This window comes from Netta rufina, assembly GCF_964035555.1.
Source record: "Netta rufina genome assembly, chromosome: 3".
Lineage (NCBI taxonomy): Eukaryota > Metazoa > Chordata > Aves > Anseriformes > Anatidae > Netta > Netta rufina.
In genome coordinates, this window is record NC_140125.1 from 118,334,036 (window position 1) to 118,355,854 (window position 21,819).

At 50.9% G+C, this 21,819-nt stretch overlaps 1 protein-coding gene across 2 annotated transcripts; it reads right to left on the reverse strand.

Moving 5' to 3' along the window:
* GATA4 (GATA binding protein 4) lies at positions 1–21,765 on the reverse strand (the record flags this gene model as incomplete). 2 transcript variants are annotated; one of them, XM_084284137.1, is made up of 6 exons in its annotated part: positions 1–183; positions 1,293–1,435; positions 1,707–1,794; positions 2,699–2,824; positions 4,111–4,277; positions 21,240–21,765. In XM_084284137.1, the coding sequence occupies 6 exons, from the start codon at positions 21,763–21,765 to the stop codon at positions 1–3; spliced, it is 1,233 nt and encodes a 410-aa protein (XP_084140263.1). The 2 variants fall into 2 exon arrangements, with proteins under 2 accessions (XP_084140263.1, XP_084140262.1); XM_084284136.1 differs by having other exon boundaries at positions 4,111–4,280.
* Between the last annotated feature and the right edge of the window lie 54 nt (positions 21,766–21,819).

Consider the following 21,819-nt stretch of genomic DNA (forward strand, 5'->3'; position numbering starts at 1 on the left):
TTATGCAGTAATGATGTCCCCATGGTTTTCGGCTAAGACCAGGCTGTTCCAGGAGTCCTGTTTGGAGGTGGTTTGCGGAGACTGGCTGATGGCTGACTGGTAAGCCTGCGGGGAGAGCTTCAGGGCTGAAATCGCAGGGTGAATTGAAGATCCGTGTCCAGACATGGCAGAGACTGAGAATGCCTACGGGAAAAAGAAAATCCCGTAAACAACAAACAAACAAAAAAAAAACACTGAGGACCCTGTGATTCCCTGTATGTAGGGCTGGTGCCACATTAATAACACATATGAGGATTTGCTAGAGTTTGCAGCTTAGATGTGATGCTTTGGGGAGGCTTTCCTTTTTCTAGACCCTGCTCTTTACTATTTCTGCACATGGGACATATCGTTCTCTTCTAAATAACAGAAAAGCGATCATTTTACCCCCCAAGGCTTGAGATTTCATCGGCTTCGGGCACTCCTAGCTTACAAATGCCCTCCTGTGGACTGCAGGACACACAACAACAGCGCCGCAAAGCGTTGCAGGTGCGGGATCAGCCCAACCCAACAATGCCATTATTTTTTTTCCCCATTTTGTTTAAATACTGCAGCTCCCCGTATGAACCCAAGGGGGAAGCAACTACCACACACCGCTGTCTCTTAGCTGTGCTGTGCCATGGGAACCCTCAACCAAGGCAGAGTTATTAAACCCCGCACGGATCAGCTCCCGGCTGCGGGTGCTGCTCAGCAGGACGCACTCCTTGCTGAAGGCAGGGCTCGTCCCAAGACATCTAGCGGTGGATGTGGCACACAGCAGCCGCTCACCCTGCAGCTCTCTGCCATCACGCTGGCTGGCTTTACCTTCACAGGGACTTAAATTTGGGCTACGTGAGTTTATTTTCACGCTGCATTTCTCATATCGTTCAACACACAGCCAGCAAGTGTAGATGAAGTAGAGTATTGCCAACTTTTTCCTTGTTCAAGACAAATCAAATCAAGTCATATACAGGGAACGGGTATTTTCTTGCCCATACAGCTGCCCAGCTAGAAGGAATCTTATTTTTTTCATCAAGGCTGCTACCTCTAGTTGGCCATTCAGAACTGCTACATCCATTAAAAAGCCACAGTGCTCTAAGCACGATGACAAAAACGTGTGTTTTTTACCCTGTCCCCAAGGACAGATCTCCAGCCGTGAAACCCTAGACCCCTGGCTTGAAAAGAGGAAACCTTTTACTATAGAGGAGGTTTTGAGGATACTCCCCTCACCGTATCTCCCATCCTAGTTCCCCGCTCTGTCCCACCACCCCGCGTACCTGAGAAATGGGGCTGGGGTGCCCGTAGTGAGATGAGAGCTCTGGTTCTGTTTTTATGGGGCGCATTTCCTCGGTGGTCGTGGCACTGCTGCTGCTACTGGTGGAGCTGGTGGTCGGGGTAAGACTCTCACTGCTGGACGGACCTGTGAGAAAGTGAGGGGTAAGCCAGGCTCTTCCCGAGGACCTAGAGCAGTGCAGATCTGTACCCACCCACCCAAAGTTAAAAAAAAAAAAAAAACGGTTAAAAAAATAGCAGAAAAGACCTTGTTACTGTGGAAAAGCATTCAGATGTTCCCCATTTTTAAGACGCAGCCCATTTTGTGGATGGGTGTTGGACTTGGGACATAAATCCGAATGGCCAGAAGCACAAGCACACACACGTACACGCAATGAACTCCCTTGTTCAACACTTACCTGCTGGCGTCTTTGTTTTGTTAAGGTTCTTCGGCTTACGCTTCCTTGTTTGAATGCCCTCTTTTCTCATCGCTAAAGGCCGTGGAACCTGTGGACCCAAACATAAAAGCACGTTGGTTTCTGTATCTCCACATGGTCATGTAGAACACGGTTCCAGTTCTACCTCATTGACCCCATGAAAAATTATCTGATTTAATTGCAAACAACAACAAAACGGAACCCAAAGTCACAGGTCAACACCGCTGTGTGAAGACAGATGTCAAAGCTGCAAGGTGGGACTAGATGGGTTTTTACAGCATAGGTACTGAGAGATTGTTTTAAGGCCAGAAGGGAGCAGCAGCCCATCTGGTTTACTTTCCTGTTGAACTCAGAGCTGAAGCAGCCTTTCTGGGCAATGCTTGTTTTCTGGAAAACTACTAAATCTGCATTGGGGGACCTCCCTTAGAACTGATCCCACTGAGCTGGTCATCCTCAGAGTCAGACACGTGCTGAAATTCCTAGCAACAATTTGTGGGGGCAGGTAAAGCTTCCCCTCATTCATTGCGTCTTCCAGCTTTGACCCGTCCCTCCTGGATGCTCCTCCATCTTCTCTGAAGCACTGGGAATCCTTGAGAGCAGGGGAGCGTGTTAAAAAACAGGAGCAGCAACGGGGAGAAAAATGGGGAAGAAGAATGGGGTTTTCTTCTGCGGACACGAGGGTGGTGAAGGTCTCTGTCTCTGCCACTGCGTTGCCACTGACTGGTGGGAAATGGATGGGAGATTTGCATCCTGAAGTCCTGCTTTGCCTTGGGCTCCAGCAGGGCTCTTCTACATCTATCAGACATGACATGAACGCATGGAGCCCCCACTAGCAGGAAGAGACTATCCAGGCTCCCGTGCAAGGGAAATCATCATCAGGAAAACCACGACAAGGGAGCACGGAGTTGTACCCCGAAGTTGTCCCCACCGTGGTGCCATCGCCACCCTCCCCATCAGAGCAACGAAGGCTTTACCCCGTGGAGCTTCATGTAGAGCCCGCAGGCGTTGCAGACGGGCTCTCCCTCGGCGTTCCTGCGCCACAGCGTGGTCGTTGTCGTGTGGCAGTTGGCACAGGAGAGGCCGACGCGGCGGGAGGCCGACTGGGATTAAAAACAGGAGAAGAAAAAGCATCAACCCTCCGCAGCTCCCACCAGCAACATCTCAGGTCCCTACAGGTCTTGGATTTCCCTCTTGCCTCTCTTGTGGCAAGAGGAGCTTAAAAGAGAGATTGCAACAACGGCAGAGATTTCCCCTTGCAGGGCTCTCTCTCTCTCGGGCTCTGAAAATAAATGCTGAATGTATTCATTTAGGTAGAGGAGTGTTGCTTTAACCACCCCCCTTTGCTATATCCCTAGACGTGTCCTCCTTTTCTTCATGGCAATTCTTTTCCAGAAGAAAAATCAGGGATTTGGCCATTTTTGCAAGATTTCCTATCCAGCACTGGACCAAGTCTGGTTTCCAGCCTTCAATACCTGACCACACAGATCTGCCCAGGGATAACACGGAGACCAAAAAACGAAACAGGGCCCAGTTACAGACTGGTAGAGGTGGTGGTGGAGCTCGGCTCCGTCCTTCACCACGAAAGGGTTTTCACAAGAGGGCGCTGGGTAGCTGCGGACATTGGCAGCGCTCAAAGAAGTGACATTTTTTGGCATTTGCAAGGAATTGGCTGGGTTTGGGCTGGGTGGAGGGCAGGGCCGCTGGGGATGGAGCCTGGAGGATGATGAGGAGCCCCGAGGGAAGGCTCGCTGGCTCCTTGCTGCATGGGGTTAGGACAGCATGGGCTGCCGAGCCCTTCCCAAAAAACTCCTCACCCAAACAGGCTGGGACAGGCAGGTATCAACCCCGAGATATTCCACATTCCCCATGCATGCCCCATTCCGACCCCACAGCCTTTGGGACGCCCTGACCTGCCCCACAAGCTCTGCCTTGCCCAAGGGAACAGCAAGCAGGGTGTCCAGAAGAGGTGGCCGGCCACCGTGAAGGGAAGGGGGTCAACCAGCAGTGACCCTGGGGATAATGATCCTGAGGGTAAGAGAAGATCAGCTGGAGGTGTGGTGGAGCTGGAAGGGGTTTCCACTGCTGCTAAAATGCCTACAGGAGTTTGAAATAGGCTGGCTTTCCAGTTGCCCAACAATGTTCCCTGCAGCCCCTTCCACCACCTGGCCTGGATCAGGTCTCTGCACAGCTCATCTGCCCAGTCCAAGGCCTTGCAGCTCACCAAACTCAAGGCAATCCTACTTAATTTGGAAATTTGGCCCCAAACCACCTGCACCGGGCAGATGGGGACCCGAGGAGCTGAAATACCCCCTCCATCTCCACCTGGCCGAGGCCTTTTCGCCTCGTCCTGGCAGGCAGCCTGGCCCCACGTGTGGTGCTGACTCACCAGCCTCCTCTGGGGTTTGAACAAGGGCCGGTTGATGCCGTTCATCTTGTGGTAGAGCCCGCAGGCGTTGCAGAGGTAGTGCCCCGTGCCGTCCCTCCTCCAGAGCGGGGTGGACATGGCCCCGCAGTTGACACACTCTCGCCCCTCGGAATAGTCATCAAAAAATTCTGCTGCCATGACAGGAGAGAAAGGCAAAGATTGGGTTAATTCAGCAGCTCCACGTTTAAATTTCCGCTCTGCTTCTCGGTATTTGAACCCAGCAGTGACACTCAAAGAAATCACAGTCGGATTTTATGAGGTGCAAGAAGCATCTCCTCCTTTCACAGGGAAGCCCCCAAGATTACAGGGAAGAGGAACCCCTTTCCCTGCCATACAGTGTTGGCTGAAGGACCTGTGTGGCAGCAGGGATGTGCCGGGACACAGATACAGGGAGACAGAAATAGAAACCTTCCCTTCTGCTCTGACGTTACCCAGTTTTCAAGATTGGACATAGCCAGGGCAAACAGATCGGGGCAGGCAAGCGGCCGTGTTTGCAACCCAGGTGAATTCCCTGTGACCGGGGACAAAGAGAAGCCTGGACCCACGGAGCAGAATTGCCCAGAGAGCAGAGAGGAACCCAGGCATCCCCTGCTGGAGCTCAAATATGCGTGGGCAGAGAAAATTCTGCCTGTGCATCCCACAGCCCCTTGGCAGATCCCAGCAACACCTCTACAGAATCACTGCAGAGAGCCAAACATTAGAAATATTCACATGCTGTCACCCTACTCTCTGCACAAGAAGCAGCTCCTGAACAGCAAGAATCCACAGGTATTTCCATGATAAACCCATTCCTGCCCCTGTATCCCCTCTGCACCCAAAGACAGCGACTGAGGCACGCATGTGTCCTGCTACGGACACCAGGAAGGGAAGACCAGATGATAAACTCCTTGTGGAGAAGAAGAAAAGGGCAAGCAGGCTGGGATTAAACCATGCTGCTGAAAAAGCCGGATCCCCAACATACTGAGACACACACGAGGCTTTTGGAGGATGACAAGAGCTTTGCACTGGGGCCTTCAGCCATTACATGTCAGCGTAGCATCAACTCTTCCACTACTACTGTCCAACTTGCTCTATTTTGTGCCTGCCCACCTGCTTGTTAGACAAATCTCACTTTCTGCTGAAGGACAAGAGTTCCCCAAATGGCAAACCAGCAAAATTTGACTTTTTGCAGATCTATGTCTTAATCCCGTGTGGATTCTCTGATATCTTGTAAGCATTATGTTCAACCATCAGCCATCTCTCTTCTGCTGCTCTTCAGGCTCTTTTGGGGAAATCTGTGGGAAGCTACGTAACCATAACACAACCAAAGGATTAACAAATGACTGAAGTGGGGCCAGTAAACAGATACTGAGAAGGATTCATGTAGTTATCCCTAGAAAACCAAGCTTAAAATGACAAGGGACTACACCGTGTGGCAATGGGGAAATGCTAGAAGAGAGGAAATGAGTGCACCTAAAGGGGCTCTGGAGCCAGAAAAGAAGAAATCTGCTATCTTCTAATTAGCTTAGGGAACCCTCATTACATTTGTGTAGTTCTGGTGGTTTAGGGAAGATGGGAATCCCTCCAGGTGAATGTTGGACTCAGTGGTATTGTAACTATGCCTCACTTTCCCGTTTAAAATCACCACCGAGCCACAGCCAAAACCCAGATCAAATAAACTTCCTTCAAAAAGAGGAGGAATTGGAAGAGCTAGTCAGGAAAGAACTCATTTCCTTGAAAAATCTCAAGAAAGGAAAACATTTTGCTATTTTTTCTTAGAAGTAGCTGAGGTTTCTGATTATAATTTTCCCTAAAACAAAAAAATCTGTATTACGTATTTTCAGGGTAATTTTCATCTTACAACAAAATCTTTTCCTCTTTGAAAATAGTTCAGTACAAAGTCTTTGACACAATCCACGGGGAACTGAGCAGGGCAGGGGCAGTCCAAAGATAATAGTTAAAACACTTATTTGAATTGTTCTTGGGAGTTATTACAAAATGTTGCCTTTCCTGGAGAATTTTCCACCAGAAAACCAGAATCCAAAGGCTTTTAATCAAAGAAACAAAAGGAAAAAATTTCTAGCTGTCCCTCAGAAATGCTAAGAGTTGGACTAGCCCTTGAATAGGAAGGTCCCTCAAAATGGGAATGATAAGAAGAAATGTCAAGTATGGAAATACTTTTGTTTTTAAAGAAAACAGCCTGTGGAGCCCAAACCAGGCAAGCTGCAAGTCTTTTGTTTTCTGATAATAATCAAATTTGCTACTGTAACCTAGCTCCATGGTCCGTATTATTTTCACTGGCTTGTAATCTGCCATCCAAGATCAAAATACAAAGCAGTCTTCAGACCTGCTCCTTTTGCTCTCCCCAGTCTGCATTTGTTTGAGCTATATTCTCCGCTATTTCTTTCTTTCTTTCTTTTGGGCTTGCAGTGGATTTGGCCTGGAGCTTCTCTCCTGACGGACTTTCACCGATTTACATTTCTGGAAGACCTTTTCTGCTTCTGTAGTAACAGCATTTGTGCGATTTCCCCCTCTCAGCTGCAGACAAAGGTGGGCCTCGTGAACGTGACCAACTGGGAATCGCTGGAGCTGGAGGCCAGGAAGGAGCAGACTTTGCTCGTAGGGCGCACGGCAGCTCCACGCAATGGGTGGCTCTCCCTGACCGCGGCCCTCGCGGGGTGATACGGGATGGGTGCGTCCCCTGCGGACACCGCCCAGAGCTGAGTCAGAAAATGACATCTGTGGAGTGCAATCTCATTAAAAACATTCCCAGAGCCCCGCTGAGGCACGGAGAGCTCCTTGACCTCACTAGATCTCACCTGGAGGAGAAATATTGCATCAAGGTATGCCTGATGATGGCAAATTCCTCTCGGCAGAGGTGCCGGCTAGAAGGGTGTGTCATGGAAACACCTGAATGTCAGCTCAGGGAAGACAACTTAAGCTTAATGCATGCCTGGATGGAAGGGTGACTCGTTTTGGTGCCAGTGGAGAAGTGGAAGGCAAGGGATTGGTTTTCTTTCAAAAAGAGGTGCTCTCATTTCACAGCATCGCTAGAAGCAGGGTTGAAGTTGTGGAGGGAATCCAACCAACCCAGCTGCTCTTGGAAACCTGGAGATCTATGAAATGCTAAGAAAATATCACTTTAACAGGAGCAACCCGTGCAGTATGATGTGGGCAGATGCTCAAGACCCAGGTAACGCAATAGCTGCTCGGTTTGGAAGGTATGGGCCATGGCCTCTGCCTGTCTCCCTCCCTCCCTCCTCCAGGGGCACAACCAGGGGCAAGGCTGAGCTATATTGGGCATGGAGGTCACTGGGTTTCAAGTGCCCCCATTGCTTAATTTGCCCTTGTTATTAATAACGGGGCCCCGCAGACCGGAGGATCCGCAGGAGAAGCAGTGAAGTGTTTTCTTGGCTGCCGTCTCGGGGCTGCGATCTCTAAATCCCGGCGTTATGAGATCCCCTGACACTTATTCATTCCCTCTCCTCACACTAGCAGCCGGCGGAGGAAACGTTTATTCAGGCAGCAAATTGCCCGAGCGGCTCCCGGCGGGACCCGAACAATGGGAATGGAAGGAAAGGCTCCCCCAGTCGCACTCAGGGCAACAATTTCCGTTTCGTGGCACAGGAGCCACCGCCTGATAATGGAGATTTATGGGGCCGGCCAATGACCTCTACAACAGCCTTTCTCCTCAGAGGTCTTCCTGGAAAGATTTGTTCCCTCTCCCAAAGCCAGGTATGGCTAGCAAGGCCGAGGAGAGGACAACACGTATGTGCCAGCTGGGCTGAGGAGAAAACAGGCCCAATGAACTGAACAACCTCCTTCACCACGTGTGCCTCAAGGTCTTGAGCTCCTCTCTGAAGGCTTGGCTCCCCTAAGCGCCTTTGCCCAGCCTTTATCTCAGATAATATCAGTCTCGGGGTAGTTCAGGCCTTGTTATGGGGTGGGTCCCTGTGCCTGGCATTGACTAATGCCAATGGCTTTCTGCTGCATGCTTCATAAGACCCTGCCCCATGCCCATGAAGGAGCTTCTCACATAAGATCGGATCGTGAAATGGTGCTGAACGAGGCGGCCTGGCGAGGATTGGGGCCTGTCCCTGTCCCAGCCACCAGCTTGCCACATAAAAGGAGGTCCTTTTCCCCTCACACCTACCCCTTACCAAGACTACAAGGTCCCCAGGGCAGGAAATGTCACTTGAATGTTGCACAACAGTCTCCTAATCTTGGGTGAGGCCTTGAGCATGCTAATGTCAGGAATGCTCGCCACAATGGGACGCTTAGTCCCTGGGGAGCCGGGAGGGATTCTGAAGTGGAGCACTGGGGGCTGTTAGGGGAAAAGCATTCTTGGAGGTGGCCTTTCATGGCTCTTAGTCACTGGGAGTGGCCCCTTACATCCACCGCCAGGTCCACAGAGATCAACCAGGGAGGACAAAGCAGAGCTGGCCCACACCTACAGGCACTTCTTCCAGCATGGCTAGGGCATGACGGCATCTCCGGCCAAGGATATCAAGTCTTCGTACTTCTGCCTTCCCAGCCAGGAGAATCAGATCCCTGTGCACAACCAAATCAGCTGGGGAGCAGGGGGAGGATGCCCAGGGCTTGGGTCTGAAGGGAGACTTGAACTCCTCTCTAATCCTTCCAGCGTCTCTGCAAACCCCAGCTCTGCCAGCATGCCCATTCCTAGGCCTTTAGCAAGCTTAAATGTGGAAGCCTTGGAGAGATATCTTGAGCAGGTGAACCTTAGGGATCAGGACCCAACAGAATGATAGGAGTGAAAGCACCTCTGATGGAGAGGTTTTGACTCCTCCAGTTCAAAGCCAGCAGCCAGTTTATAAGTTTCTGTTCCCAAACCAGCCTCCAGAAGGGGACAAAGAGCCCTCCTTGTGCTGGCTTGGGTGAGATCTGGTTGTCTCAACAAGGTCGTCTCCTTTCTTCTGCCCCCTCCTGCCCTCACCCCCTCTCTCTACTTGCTGGGGAGAAAGAGACTTCCATTAATATAGCACTGGAGTTTTGTTTACAGATGGAGGGATATTTAATATCAACATTTCCCGCTGCAGAAGTGTCTTCTCAACCCAGTGAAGCAACTAGACAAAGGAGAAGCTGTCCTTCAAACACAGCCAGGCACTTAGAGGCTCTAAACAGAGCCTGAGAGCAGTTCTCCCTGCAGAGAAGCAGTTTCCTAAAACAATTTGTTATGATAAGAGGTGAGAGCCACGTTCCTGTGTATACAGAATCCCAAATGGACTCTCAGGGGCACTCGCAGCTGAGGGAAAGGACACTGGTCCCTTGGACACATGGACACCTTGGGCTCCCAGAGGATCCCAAGCCACCAGCACCTTCTGCTTCAAGGGACAACCACAACAGCAGTGCAGTGTGAAATGGGATTTACCATTCTTGGCTACTCAGAATGGTTTGTCCCAAATCCCAAGTTTGTTCCTATTAAAAAAGCAACAGTATGGAAATAATACCTACTGTTCAAGCCTCTGTGTGTCCCTTTAATAAGTGTTTCTGCAGCGAGTGGAGCAGAAAGTCACAACTCTTTCTTTTAAATGGGTTGAGGTTCTCCCATGAATTGCATGACTACAGGAGCTGCAGCTTTATGGGAAAAACAATAATAAAAAAAAGAAAAACCACCAAAAAGCTTCTGGTCAGATCACAGCTGTTAAAAGTGCTTCTTGTTCCAGTGCTGTGTCTGAGTACAGGGCTGGAAAGGAAAACAGAGCAGCAGAAAACACGGAGAGACAAAAGCAGAAGAGGCAGGGAGTGATCGTAAATAAAAGAGCTCAGATTTATGCCTGAGAGAGATCTGCAGCCAAGAGAAAGCTGTCTGTGAGTCTTTCCTTTTTCTATGGGGACATCATCAGCTTGGCATGCAGATGGAGATCAGAAAGCCCATGTGCATTATCAGCCACCAGAGCTGAGGATGTTTCTGTAAAAACAGGTTCTGCCCATTTTTTTTTCCTTTTATCCCCTCCTCTTCTCTGCATGTTTCCTCTCTGACAGAATTTGAGGGAAATTCATCCAGCTACCCACTATTTTAGAGGCCAATGGGACCTGGATTAGCGGAAGACATCACCTGTGTGGTTGTTGATCCACAGGAATTGGAGAAGGGGGGCAACTTCCTTGCTGTTAACCAGAAACACTATTTCAAGCAATATGCATCATTGTGAAGCTTCACAGAAAGGGCTTGATGCTGTCCCCGAATGTTTTGGAGTTTATCTGACATGTCTAAAATGGTTGATCACTCAGTTGGCTGCTCAGAGTGAGTGGCTTTCCCCCTGCAGACCTACAGCCCCTATTTAATTACTTAGGAAGCACTTCACCTATAATCAGGCTGAGCCATACGCCGCTTTTGAGAAGGCAAAGAAATCTCTTGCCTCATGAAACACCGAGACTGTTCCTACACAACCGTTCCCAGCCAAGTGTTTCACGTCAAGGCAAAGGGAACATTGCGTCCCTCCCCTGCAAAGCTCCCCGATCTGCCTGCAGCAAGCCAAGGTCTATGGCACACACCACTGCCAACAGCCAAGCATACTCCTTTCCTTCACGGATATGTTTTCCCCAGCCTGAAGGACAGTGGAGGCAGAAGCAGCCAAGGGACCAGCTGAGATCATGTGCTAGGGGTCCACGAAGGGAAGGCTGGTCAAAGCCTGGGCCTGGATTTGAGTTCAGTCTCGGCTCTGTCCTTGGGAGCAGAAGCAAAGGCTCTTCCATGCCTCACCGCGTGCCCACACAGGGGAAAGTGGAGAACACTGGGCCTGGGGCTCTGGGGACATCTCAGCACGTAGTTTTGGGAAGGGGCAAGAGGTGGTAATGGGGACTGGCCAATGTGGCAACTGGGAAGGGCTTTCCACCACACCAGAGCCCCCATGCCCAAACCCCACAAGGCCAGGGGCTGTACCACAGCTGTGCAGAGAGGTGGTCAACCCCCATATTGAAGCAGCATGGCCCAGACCCAAAAAGTGGACAGCAGGCCGGGCAGGAGAAGGCCTGCAGCTCCCCCTGGGTTGTATTTGCACAGGGGGAAGGCCCACTAAGCTCTGCTCATGCTGCAGTGGAGACAGGCTCTCCTTTTTCCATATCCACCATGAACACCACTCATATATGGCCACTTGTGTGCATATGCATGCAGGATGGGGGCTGTTCTGATGACAGAAACACAACCAGATCATTAGATCCCAGTCACCCCAGCATCCTAACAGGGCTCAACCCCATATTGCAGTCAGAAAAGACAAACCCATTCCTTCTCCCCACTCAGCAGCAGCAGGCCTGAGGCCCTCCATCAGATCCTGAGCAAAGCTTACGCAAAAAAAATTGTTAAAAAAACAACAGCAGCAAAAGCTGGTTTTGGTCAGAGCACTTGCTGGCCACCCCTTTGATGGCAGCGTGGTGTCCTACAGCAATTTGTGCCGCCTGTGAAGTTGTGTGTAAGTGAGTGAGCTCCAAGGCCTGCTTTCTTTTGCTGGGATGCAGGCCTGATCCCACCCACCAAGGTGACCTCCCCTTTCTTACTCCTACTTACAATTCTTACACTTGTAAATATCTGAGGCTCTTCTGATAAACAGGAGATTCCTCTGCTTATCGACTGTCCAAATATTTTTAACAAATCTCAGATTAGCGTGGAGAGCTCGGGGAATGGCCAGGATGGGGCCATCCACAGCCTGGGGGCCGTTTGGCAGCAGGGACCTGGAAATGGTCTTTCTCTCACTAGACAAAGGGAAAAGAGCCACAGCATTTTCCCTCTTGAAATACATCCCATCTCCACATGCACATGCTTTGGCTCTCCTTTGATGACTGCAGGGATAATGGGGAGAAAATGGAGAGTGTCAGAGCCAAGGAAAGCTTTGTAGCCTGCTGGTGTGCCAGGCCTGGTGCCTGTGCCTGGCACTCGTTCATCAAGCATGACACAGCCTTCACGTGCCCTTGGCCTGCTTTGCTTGGCCACCTACAGCACCGTGGGTGAGCCGAAACACCTAAAACCACAGGAACCCAACAATCTGTGGTCATACATCCCCCTGCAGCATCTGTCTGTCTGAGGGAGAGCATCTGTCCGTCTGCAGGGGTGGCCCAGGTGGACCAAAGTCAAGGCCCAGGAAAGTGGTGGTGCCTGGGGTCATTACGAAGATAAAACGAGGGAAGCTGTGCGGGTAGATGCTGACAGCAGGGCATTAGGAGAAGCTTTTTCATGAGGACATGGATTAGGTGGCCAGAGAGGTGAGGGCATTTCCATCCCTGGGCATTTCCAAGCATCAAGACAAAGACACAGCTGGCCTGAGCTAATTCAAGTGGCTAATTGCTTTGGGCAGGTTGGGCTAGAGATCTCCTGACACCCCTTCCAACCTGCCTTTCTGTTACCCTGTGACTCCAGAAACTCAGTAGTTTGTTTTATTATTACTATTGTTATTTTTTTCCAGACCAGTGCAGGTCAGAGGAAAAAGTATTTATCTGCATCAGGCCAAAATCCCTTGTGGAAACACAACTGTATTATCAGTGTGTGTGTGTTATGTGTGTGTTTGTATATATATATATATATATACACATATACAGACATATATATTCAGTGTAGATATACACTTACTGTGTCCTTAAGAATGCCATTTTAGCCAGCTAGGAGTCATCTCTAATCAACTCTCTTTGCTTTTGCTGTTAGCATTATTTTTCTATGGCTATGCAGAACACAGCTGTATAGAACTGTACATATATATATATATATACACCACTATAAACACACACTTTGTATATTCTGAATTATTTATATACACCGTGTATATAAATACACACTTCATATATTTAAAAATATATATATACCACATATAGGAACATAGGAAATACGTAGTCAATGCACTGCTTAATGTGCCCAAGCCCTCTCTGAACATGACAACCTTAACAGTGACCTTCAGGTGCATATTCAAGCTCTGCCCCAGCATTTTGTTTGGACCCTGTGGGCTGACCAAAACACACCAAAACCAGTGAGGTCGGATCCTGGCCTCTCTACGGGATGGCAGCCAGGCACAAACAAAAAGGTGTTTGCTACGGCATACGGGATGCTGGGTGCTCTGACCCCCGGCCCTCCTCTTTTCCTGTTTTAATCGTTATTCTGGACAGTAAAGTTAGCAGGGGCGGAGGACGGAGCGATTCTGCGATAAAGTATCTGCAGAGGTCAGCCCAGCGCTCGGCAAGCCCAGAAACTGCAGCCCAGGCCAACGAAACGGCAGGTACCTGACTTATCAGGGCAACATACAACTTGCAGTTTTTCTACCTCAATTGATTGGACTTTTTATCTAAAATAACAGACATTATAAGATAGGCGAAAGTCGAGATAAGGAGCAAAATTGAGTAGTCTTGAATCAGATCAGCTTGGGGACAGGTTCAAACTCCCACACCTGCCCCGGGGGAATCAATGAAAGTTTCTTGGCGTCGTCCACTCATTTTGAAACGCTGCTCAAGTGGAGTGAACTTTGAGACCGTGGCGTTTATTCTGTGATTATAATTAACCTGCTCACCCGTTGTTATTGATTTCCTCGTGAAGGGAGGCGACGGGATGTTGGCTCAGAAATATAAATGGCTGGGGAGGGGAGGCGAGGGGCCAAGCAGTCTGCCCCCTCTTTGTGAAGTGATGAGGGGCAGGACATAGGCAGCTCCTGGAGAAAAGCCTCGGTCATGCCCAAGACCCCAGGCACAAGGACATCCTCCAAGGCCAGGAGGAGAAGACATCCCCCAAGCCAAATACCTCCCTCTTGCTCTGCATCACCAAGGCATGTCCCAGCTCTGCATCCATCCCAGTAGCCAGTCCCTGGGGCCAGCAAGCCCTTCCCCAAACCCTCTCACATCTGGGGCCAAAACTGTCTTTCGGAGGAGACCTGATGGCTGAGCCTCCTCATCCAGCACTGAGCCCCGAAAATTAAATAATGATGGCTCCATGGCCTGCAAACCCAACAGCTTGGCTTGGAAACTCATAGCATTTCAAATCATATATTTTTATGTCTCCTCATGAGCGTGAGCACATAGGAATCAGGGGTTCCCAACTTTCTTCTTGTCCGGAAAAGCTGCCCCTTCACCTCCCTGCAAAAATCGAGCCTCACGTGTAATGCCACGGCTCCGGACGATGGAGTTCGGAGGAAAAACGAGCAACACTGAAGGGGACGAGGCACAAAAACAGCCAAGACGGAGTCGAAAAGGGAGCTGCCTGGGGACATTTTCATCGTCCCAGGACAGCCTGGAGGGGACGGCTGCCCCAGGACAGCATCGAGGAGGCTGGGAAGGGCAGCGGCAGGACCTCTCCTGAGATGCTCCCCGGCAGACACCGGCCTCATTCCCAGGGATTAGGAAGAAACATTCCCAGGCAGGGATTTTTTGTTATCCCAGAGTCAGAAGCGGCCGGTACCAGGCCCTGTAGGAGACGTGGGATCAGCCCCACGCACCCCTGGTCCGCCTGCCCCGTCCCCGTGTCTGCTGCTGATGGAAAACTTGCTTTCCCTGGCTTTCCATGAATTATTTTTTCCCCTCCTTCACAAACAAGCCAAATTTCCGACTCCCCTCTCAAGGCTGGCGCGGGCTGCGTGAGCCCAGCTGGCTCCGATAAGGGGCTCGCCAGCTTTACGGGTCGCTAAAAATAAAAATAAAGCAGCAAATCCCGGCGTGCTGCACCACGTAAACCGAGCGGCTGCTTTCCAAGATGGAAAAAGGGAAGGTGCTGCTGGCGTCTGGGAAGTTTTCCCGGCCAACAGCCTTCACCTCCCCGAGGAAAGCTGTCGGTTCCCAAATATCTTGCAGGGAGCTGGGTTCCTGCCCTAGGGAAGCTTTTTGCATGGGCCTGATCCTGCAGCAGCTCCCAGCCCTGGGTGAAACCTCCTTTTGGGGTGGTTTCGGCTCAGAGCAGGCAACTTGAGCGGGTTGCTTGGTCGGTTTTGGTTTTAATTTGTTGGTTTGTGTTGTGTTATTTTTTTTCCACAGCCCATACTGAATTTATTTAGGGGAGGGGGGCTGATCCTGTAAGCACTACCTGGGCGAAACCTGCAGGATCGGCCCCAGAAACATCCCTGCTGCAAATCCAGGGGGAAACTCGGTGCCCGCAAGGAGGGGAGGCATTTCCAGCTCCCCTCCTGAAAGCAGGCTGGAAATACCTGGTGAAAGCCAAAAGGGAAACTGAGGCACAGGGCAGTATGGTGGGGCTGGGCATTGGGGTAGGGTGCTCGGGGCATGGGATATTTCTGTGCATCCCCTAGAGCTGATTTCAGCAGCAGAAAGACTTGGGAAGGACGCAATTTTGCCCCTTCAAGCAGAGCATGAACCCTACAAAAGCTATAGGTGCCCAGAGCCAGCAAATAAAATTACCCAAAGCCATCTCTGTGCAGGGAAATAACCAAGGAAAATTTTAAAAAAAGTACACCGGGCACCTCTTGGGTAAAAATAATGATTTTCACTCCCAGTTGATGCGCCCCCAGCCTTGGCTTTGCAGCCCAGGCCTTGCCAAAAGCAGAAGGCTGAAACGTTTCGGCGCTGCTGACGGGGTCAGACGTGCGGCCAGCCTGGGAAGCCTCTGCCCAGCTCCCTGTGAGCGGCTCTGAGCTGCCTGGAGGAGAAATCCCAGCTCCGGCTCAGCGCAGGGAAAGGGAAACGGCGACCAAGTGCATGGCCGGCTTCGCTCGAGCACAGGGAAAAGGGCTGCAAATGCGCCCTGCTGCCGGGATTTCTCCTCCGTGCTTTGCTTTCCCACTGGGAAATGACCCGAAAAAGCAACAAGAAAAGCCCCTTCCTGCAACCACCCCCCTACGAGCCCTCACAAAACACCCACGGCATCGCTCGGCACGCTTCAACAGCAAAAGGGTTCTCCCAAAAAAAGCCCCAAAGCCGCTCGTCCCCTGCTACGAGAGGCAGTGACGGCCAAATTATTTTCAGCCGCTGTCACGCACAGGCGAGCACCCGCCTCTGAGGACCTCACTGCTCAGGAATGGCAGATAATTGGGTTTAATTTGTCGTTACGGATGTATTTACAGCTTGGACCGGTCGCTGCGACCGATCGTGCGAGGCAGTTTAGAGGGATTTAAGATCTTGCCATACCGCTGGAGGTTTAATAGGCAGCTGCGAGGCAACATTGACCCAAAGTTTTTGTTTTTTTTCTTCACCCCCAGACCAAGCAAACCTCCACCCGACATCATGGTGAAATTTTCTTGTGTAATTTGGTGTCATTTGGGCTGCAAACGCGCGTTCTCACCTCTGTCCCTGCTTACTTAAGCAGCGTTTTGCGGTCGGTCGCGCACCAAAGGCGGTTTGGCACCTTCCTGCCAGACAGCCAGAGCTCAGGACCCATCAGCGAGGCGAATATTTGAATATTCCCAATCCTCGGCCCTACAGGCATAATTAAACACGATCCACCCCCCCCCCCAAAAAAAAAGGGAGCCGGGATGGGGACAACTCAACCTCGCGGATGCGCACGAGGGGTTACGGCAGCACGGCCGCCTTGCAAAAATCGGAATTTCAACAAAACTGGCTACTTTCAGCCTAGGATCAGAGCCCCCCACTCACATCCCTGCCTGGTTTCACAGGCAGCAGCCAGCCCCAAATGGGAGGCAGGAGCCTCGCAGGGATTTTTTTATAGAAAAGGGGTGCAAAAGCCTCAAAGCACACAAAATGTGCGGTGCTTCCCCCCCAAGGGATGTCTCCTGAGTGGATAGACATCCCCAAGCACCCCATTTCTGCACCCGCTTTTCTGTAAGGGAATTAGAAGGAAGGACACACCGGGCTGATGTGCAAGGAAAGGAATTTGGGGACAAAACCACCGAAAATGAGGTCTGTTTGCATCTCTTTTCCCTACACACGCAAAGCTCTGTGGGTCCCAACGAGCAACAATTTCAGCCCAGCGCCCTGTGCCGATGCGAAATCATAGAAAGTTTGGGATTTGCTACTTCAGCTACACTCTTAAAGGCTTTTTAATTAGATTTTCCCTGAAATTGCATTTTTTCACCCATTCTTTGACCATTCCCTGCACACATTCCCCCGCAGCTGCCGACCTCCAGGCACAAAACCTTGCGCATCTCGCCGGGCGCCTGCTGCCTTTTCACCTGGGTTGGGATTTATCTGCAGGTCGGCGCATGGCTGGGGGGGAATTTCCCAAAGAAAACCTTTCAAAGCCCCCGAAATACTGCGGCCATGGGGTTTTCAAAATAACTGGCCCCGTTAGGGAGCACTGGGGAGCACCTCTGCCTGCCGAGCCAAGGTTTCTCCATCATCAGAAGAGCACGGAGACAGCAGGATCGGGTCCAATTTCCTTTGGTAAACACCGCCTGATACACGCTCCTCTCTCTTTCCAAGGATTTTGCCTCTTTCTACCCAAAACGGATGGAAATAAATGTGGAGAGAGTGAAGTACGGGCTGCCCTCTTAAAGAAAAAAAAAAGAAATCGCTGCTTTTGTTATGGGGATAAAGATGCGCATGGGTGCGTGTGCAGAAAAAATAATTCATCCTGGCTTAATAAATCTTAGATTTCGTGCCACTGCTCACTGCCTTCAGTTTTTCTGCTTTGTAAAAAAATAATCATTATATAAAAAATATATGGATATGATATAATACGTGATGTCATAGGTATTATTTACTGCACCACAGCTAGTCTATGCGTGATTGTATTCAATAATTAAAGCTCTGTTTCCAGTGATGGAGCTGTACCATTTATAAGGGTGATGCGGTGTGATGATATTTTTATTATTATCGTTGCTTTAATTGCAATTTTAAATATGCTGTTTGGGGATACGGGGAAGGGCACAAAAATAAATCACGTGCTTGAGCTTGAATTGTGTCTCCCCATCCCGTAGCCCTGCGGGTTTTGTCCCCAAAACTGCAGGGCTGTGGGGTTGGGGACCCTGCTCTCTGTCACCTGGTTGTCACGGCGGAGGGCTGCAGATGACACCTTCGCCTTCACCGGGGATTTTTGCAAATGGGCAAGGAGAGGAGGGAGAAGCAAGGCGGGATGCTTTCACCCTGAAGCCGCCGCGTTGGGAGCGGTGCCTTTGAGCACCCCTGCGAAATCCAGCCCTCAGCCCTCCCTCCGATCCCCTGGGGCATCGGCTGGTAGGGCAGGGGGACGTGACAAATGGGATGAGTCAGTGGCACCGAAATGCCAGCCTGGGGATGCTACCCCGCCAAGCTCTTCGCATCCCTGTGGGAAAGCGTGAGATCTGGTTCCCCGATCTCCCAGCAGCAGAAAAAAAAAGAAAATTAAGAAAAAAAAAAAAAAACATTTTTCCGACCGATGGCCGCGTCTGCTGGGGGCTTTGATCTTTGCAGATGTGGTCCCGTGGAGCCCGGCTGGGGACTCCTGGCTCGGTGAAAGGCAAAACGAAATGCAAAGGCAGCTAAAGTGTCCCATGCCACGGCTCGCTCCCGACCGCAGTGGCAAAATTCAGCCTCCTAAAATATAAATATACGCAGAAAAAAAAAAAAAAAAGAAGAAGAAGAAAAAAAAAACAAGAAGAAAAGGAAAAAAAGACCTCCTAATCCCCCAAAAAGAAAAATCCTTCTATTTCGCACAAGTTTGCAGCTGAAGTGAAAAAAAGAAAACTGCACAGGGTGGGGATGGGAAAGCTGGATCTGCCCCCCCATCCCCTACGTAAAAGCCAGTGCATTGCCTCCATCCAAGCTCGCCTTTCCCCAGCAAGGGGGGGATGGGGCAAAAACACCCCCGTGGCTGCTCTGGGGGCAGATTTTGGTGGCGGGGACATCTCCTAGAGGGAATTTTGCCCCTCCTTAGCTGGAGAATTCGCCCCAGCCCCATGCCCTGGGGCAAGTTCATGGCTGCTGGGGCTGATCCTGCCCTTCAGGGCGAGGAAATAGATCCCCAGACGTACCCCCAAACCCCAAATTTGCTGAGCATGCAGCAGGAGTGGTTTTGTTTTTTTTTTTTTTTTTCATAATATGCCCATGTGGTTTATTTATGCCCCCAGTCTCCCCAGCATTTGGTACCACTGAGCTGCTTTGCCACTTTTTAACCCCAAATTCCTCCTATCAGGGAAAAGCAAGAACATATATCTTTTAGCATATATTTTTTTTTTATCAGCTTTGAATGCAGTTTCACTAAAGTTTCACTAAACTTTTCCTGGAGCATTGCTTATCAGGGGAAAATAAACGCCGTGCCCAATTGCGTAGAGCGCGCGCGTCTGAGTCTGCAATTCCAGCTCCATCTGCGCGGACTTAACCTTCATTATTAAATAGTAATGCTAATTAATATTACAGTAATGGCCGGCTGCTCTGCAATTAGCACTGTCCGAAGGTGGTTATTTTTCCAGCAAATCACTGGAGGAAAACGAAAGCGCTGCAAAACTCCCTGGGTGCAGCAAAGCCTTGCGCCAAGGGTTGTGTTTCTCAGTGTGCGGAGAATAAAAATATCTCCGCTCCCAAGGAAAGGCAAAGAAAGGAGCTTGGGATTCACCATGCTACCCGCCGGGGAGCTGCCTTCCACAAAAATCCCCTTTTCTGTTTGAATCCCGAATTTTTAGGCTCGATGCCTTTCAGGCCGTTTCGTCCCATCTCCCTCGTGCTACGCAAGGGCTCGAGCGAAGAGCACCAACAGGCAGGCTCCGGCCACGGGACTAGCAACACAAACTGATCTCAAAACCCCCCAAAACACCACGAACCTTAAAAGCTAACCCAATATTTCTCCAACTGCAATGCTTCATCCTGAATATTTCATTTTTAAAGTTATTTTTCTAAGAGCCCACCAGCGACCGCAGCGAAAATGCGATTTTTTTTTTTCCCTCAAGGAAGAGATGGGCACTGAAGTCAAATAGAAATGCAAGACTGTCCTCGATGATACAAATCAATGATTCCTACATGTTTTTCCACCACAGGGCTTCCCAAAATCCCTGCCTGGTTGACCAAAGCTTTATATTTATAGCTTAGTTCCCCTTTTTTACACGATTTCTTAATGCTCGAAGAAACGCAAAAGGCAATGGCAAGGCCAAGCCTTCACTGACACCCGACTTTCATTCCTGTAATTCCTTAAAATAACGCTAAAGTTTAAGAAAACCTTGCTGGAGGGAAATTTTACCCTCCTGAGTACAACCTGAAAATCTATCGGCGGCCAGATTTGAGGCATTCATTTCTGAGTGCCTTTATTTCTCTTCACTCCGGTGCCAGCAGCGAAGCCCCCACGGGGAAGTGAGGAACAGAAATGGGTCTGGGAGAGCAGCCCCACGGCCCTGCTTTCTTCCCCGTGTTGCCTTTTTCCTCCGTGCAAAATACAGAAGCAATATTTTAAGCCAATTAAGCAGTATTTTGGGAACAATTTCTGGTCTTAGGACCAGGGGCGCTTACAGAAATCAGCACTTCGGCTCCGAGACGGGGATCAGCACAAGAAACCCGGGTGGGATTTGGGGCAGGGAGACCCCGAAATCCAGAGCTGGGGCTCCCAGATGTGCTGAACTCCCCCCCCAAAAGCAAACAGGGTACAAGAGGCTGTGCTAATGGATGCGGATTTATTTCTTCTTCTCTTTCACCTCTCCCCCTCGGCGCTGAATTTCCCTTCACCTTCCCTTTCCCCGGCCTCGCCAACCACCCAACAGCTGCAGAAAGGACGTGACACAAAGCGGCCTGAGAGCGAGATCTGGGATTCACGCACCAAACTTTTCCGGTTAATTCCATCCCTAAATTTCCCCTTTTTGCACCAAATCGAGCCGGGAAGGGGCTACCCACCAGGGTTGCACTCCCGCAGACCCCAGCCATCCCCGCTGCGGCCCCGAAATACTTGTGGAGCTATTTGTGGAGCAAACCCTTCCACAGGAGCTCGGCACATGATCCTTGCAGCTCCAGGCCTACCCCAATTTCATTTAAATTATTTTTATTATTACTTGTAACTGTGGTTTCAAGGCCTTTTTGCAACGTTGCAGTGAAAGTGCATGAGTAAGGGTGCAACCGGCGCCGTGAGGACCCCAATATTCTCCATCCCCGGGAGCTCAAAAATCACAACTTTCTCAATCCCACCTTCTAAAAATAGGAGTGCAGGGATGAAAACGGAGGGGGAAATAAAACATGAAAACTGTGGGGAAAAACATTAAAACGGACAGCATCCCAGCCCACCATACCCCATCCCCTCCATGCCCCGGGGGGTTTGCTGCGCTCACCGATGTTGGCGTGCCGGGCGGCCGCGGGCGTCCCTCGGCCCTGCAGGTTGTGGAGCATGGGGCTGTCGAAGGGCGAAGAAGTCCAGGTGGTGGCCATTTCGGGGCTCACGTAGGCAGGGTAGGGGCTGGAGTAGGAGCCGCCGAAGCCCCGGCCGTACTGCTCCCTCCCGTTAGCAGAAAGGCTCAAGGAGCTGCTGTAAGCCGCCGCGGCCTCCCGGGAAGAGGTGGCAGGGATGGGGGTGCTGGTGGAGAAGGAGAACCGAGGTGACACGGGCGGGTGGGACGATCCGGGGTTGTAAGCGGCGCTTTCGGCTCCGGGTTGAGTCCAGATGGAGTGGCTGGAGACGGGGCTGCCTTGCTGGGAAGAGCCGCCGCTCTGCAGGTAGGGCAGGCTGGGGAGCATGGAGGTGACCCTCGTGGTGGGCACATAGACGGGGGACGCTGCGGCCGCGCTGTGCATGAAGCCACCTGCCCCCTCGTAGGCCGGGGGGCCGGGGTTCGCCGCCATGGCTAAGCTCTGGTACATCTCGCCGCGGGCCCCCCCAAACCCCGGCCGGCTCCCCGGGCACAATCCAGAGCG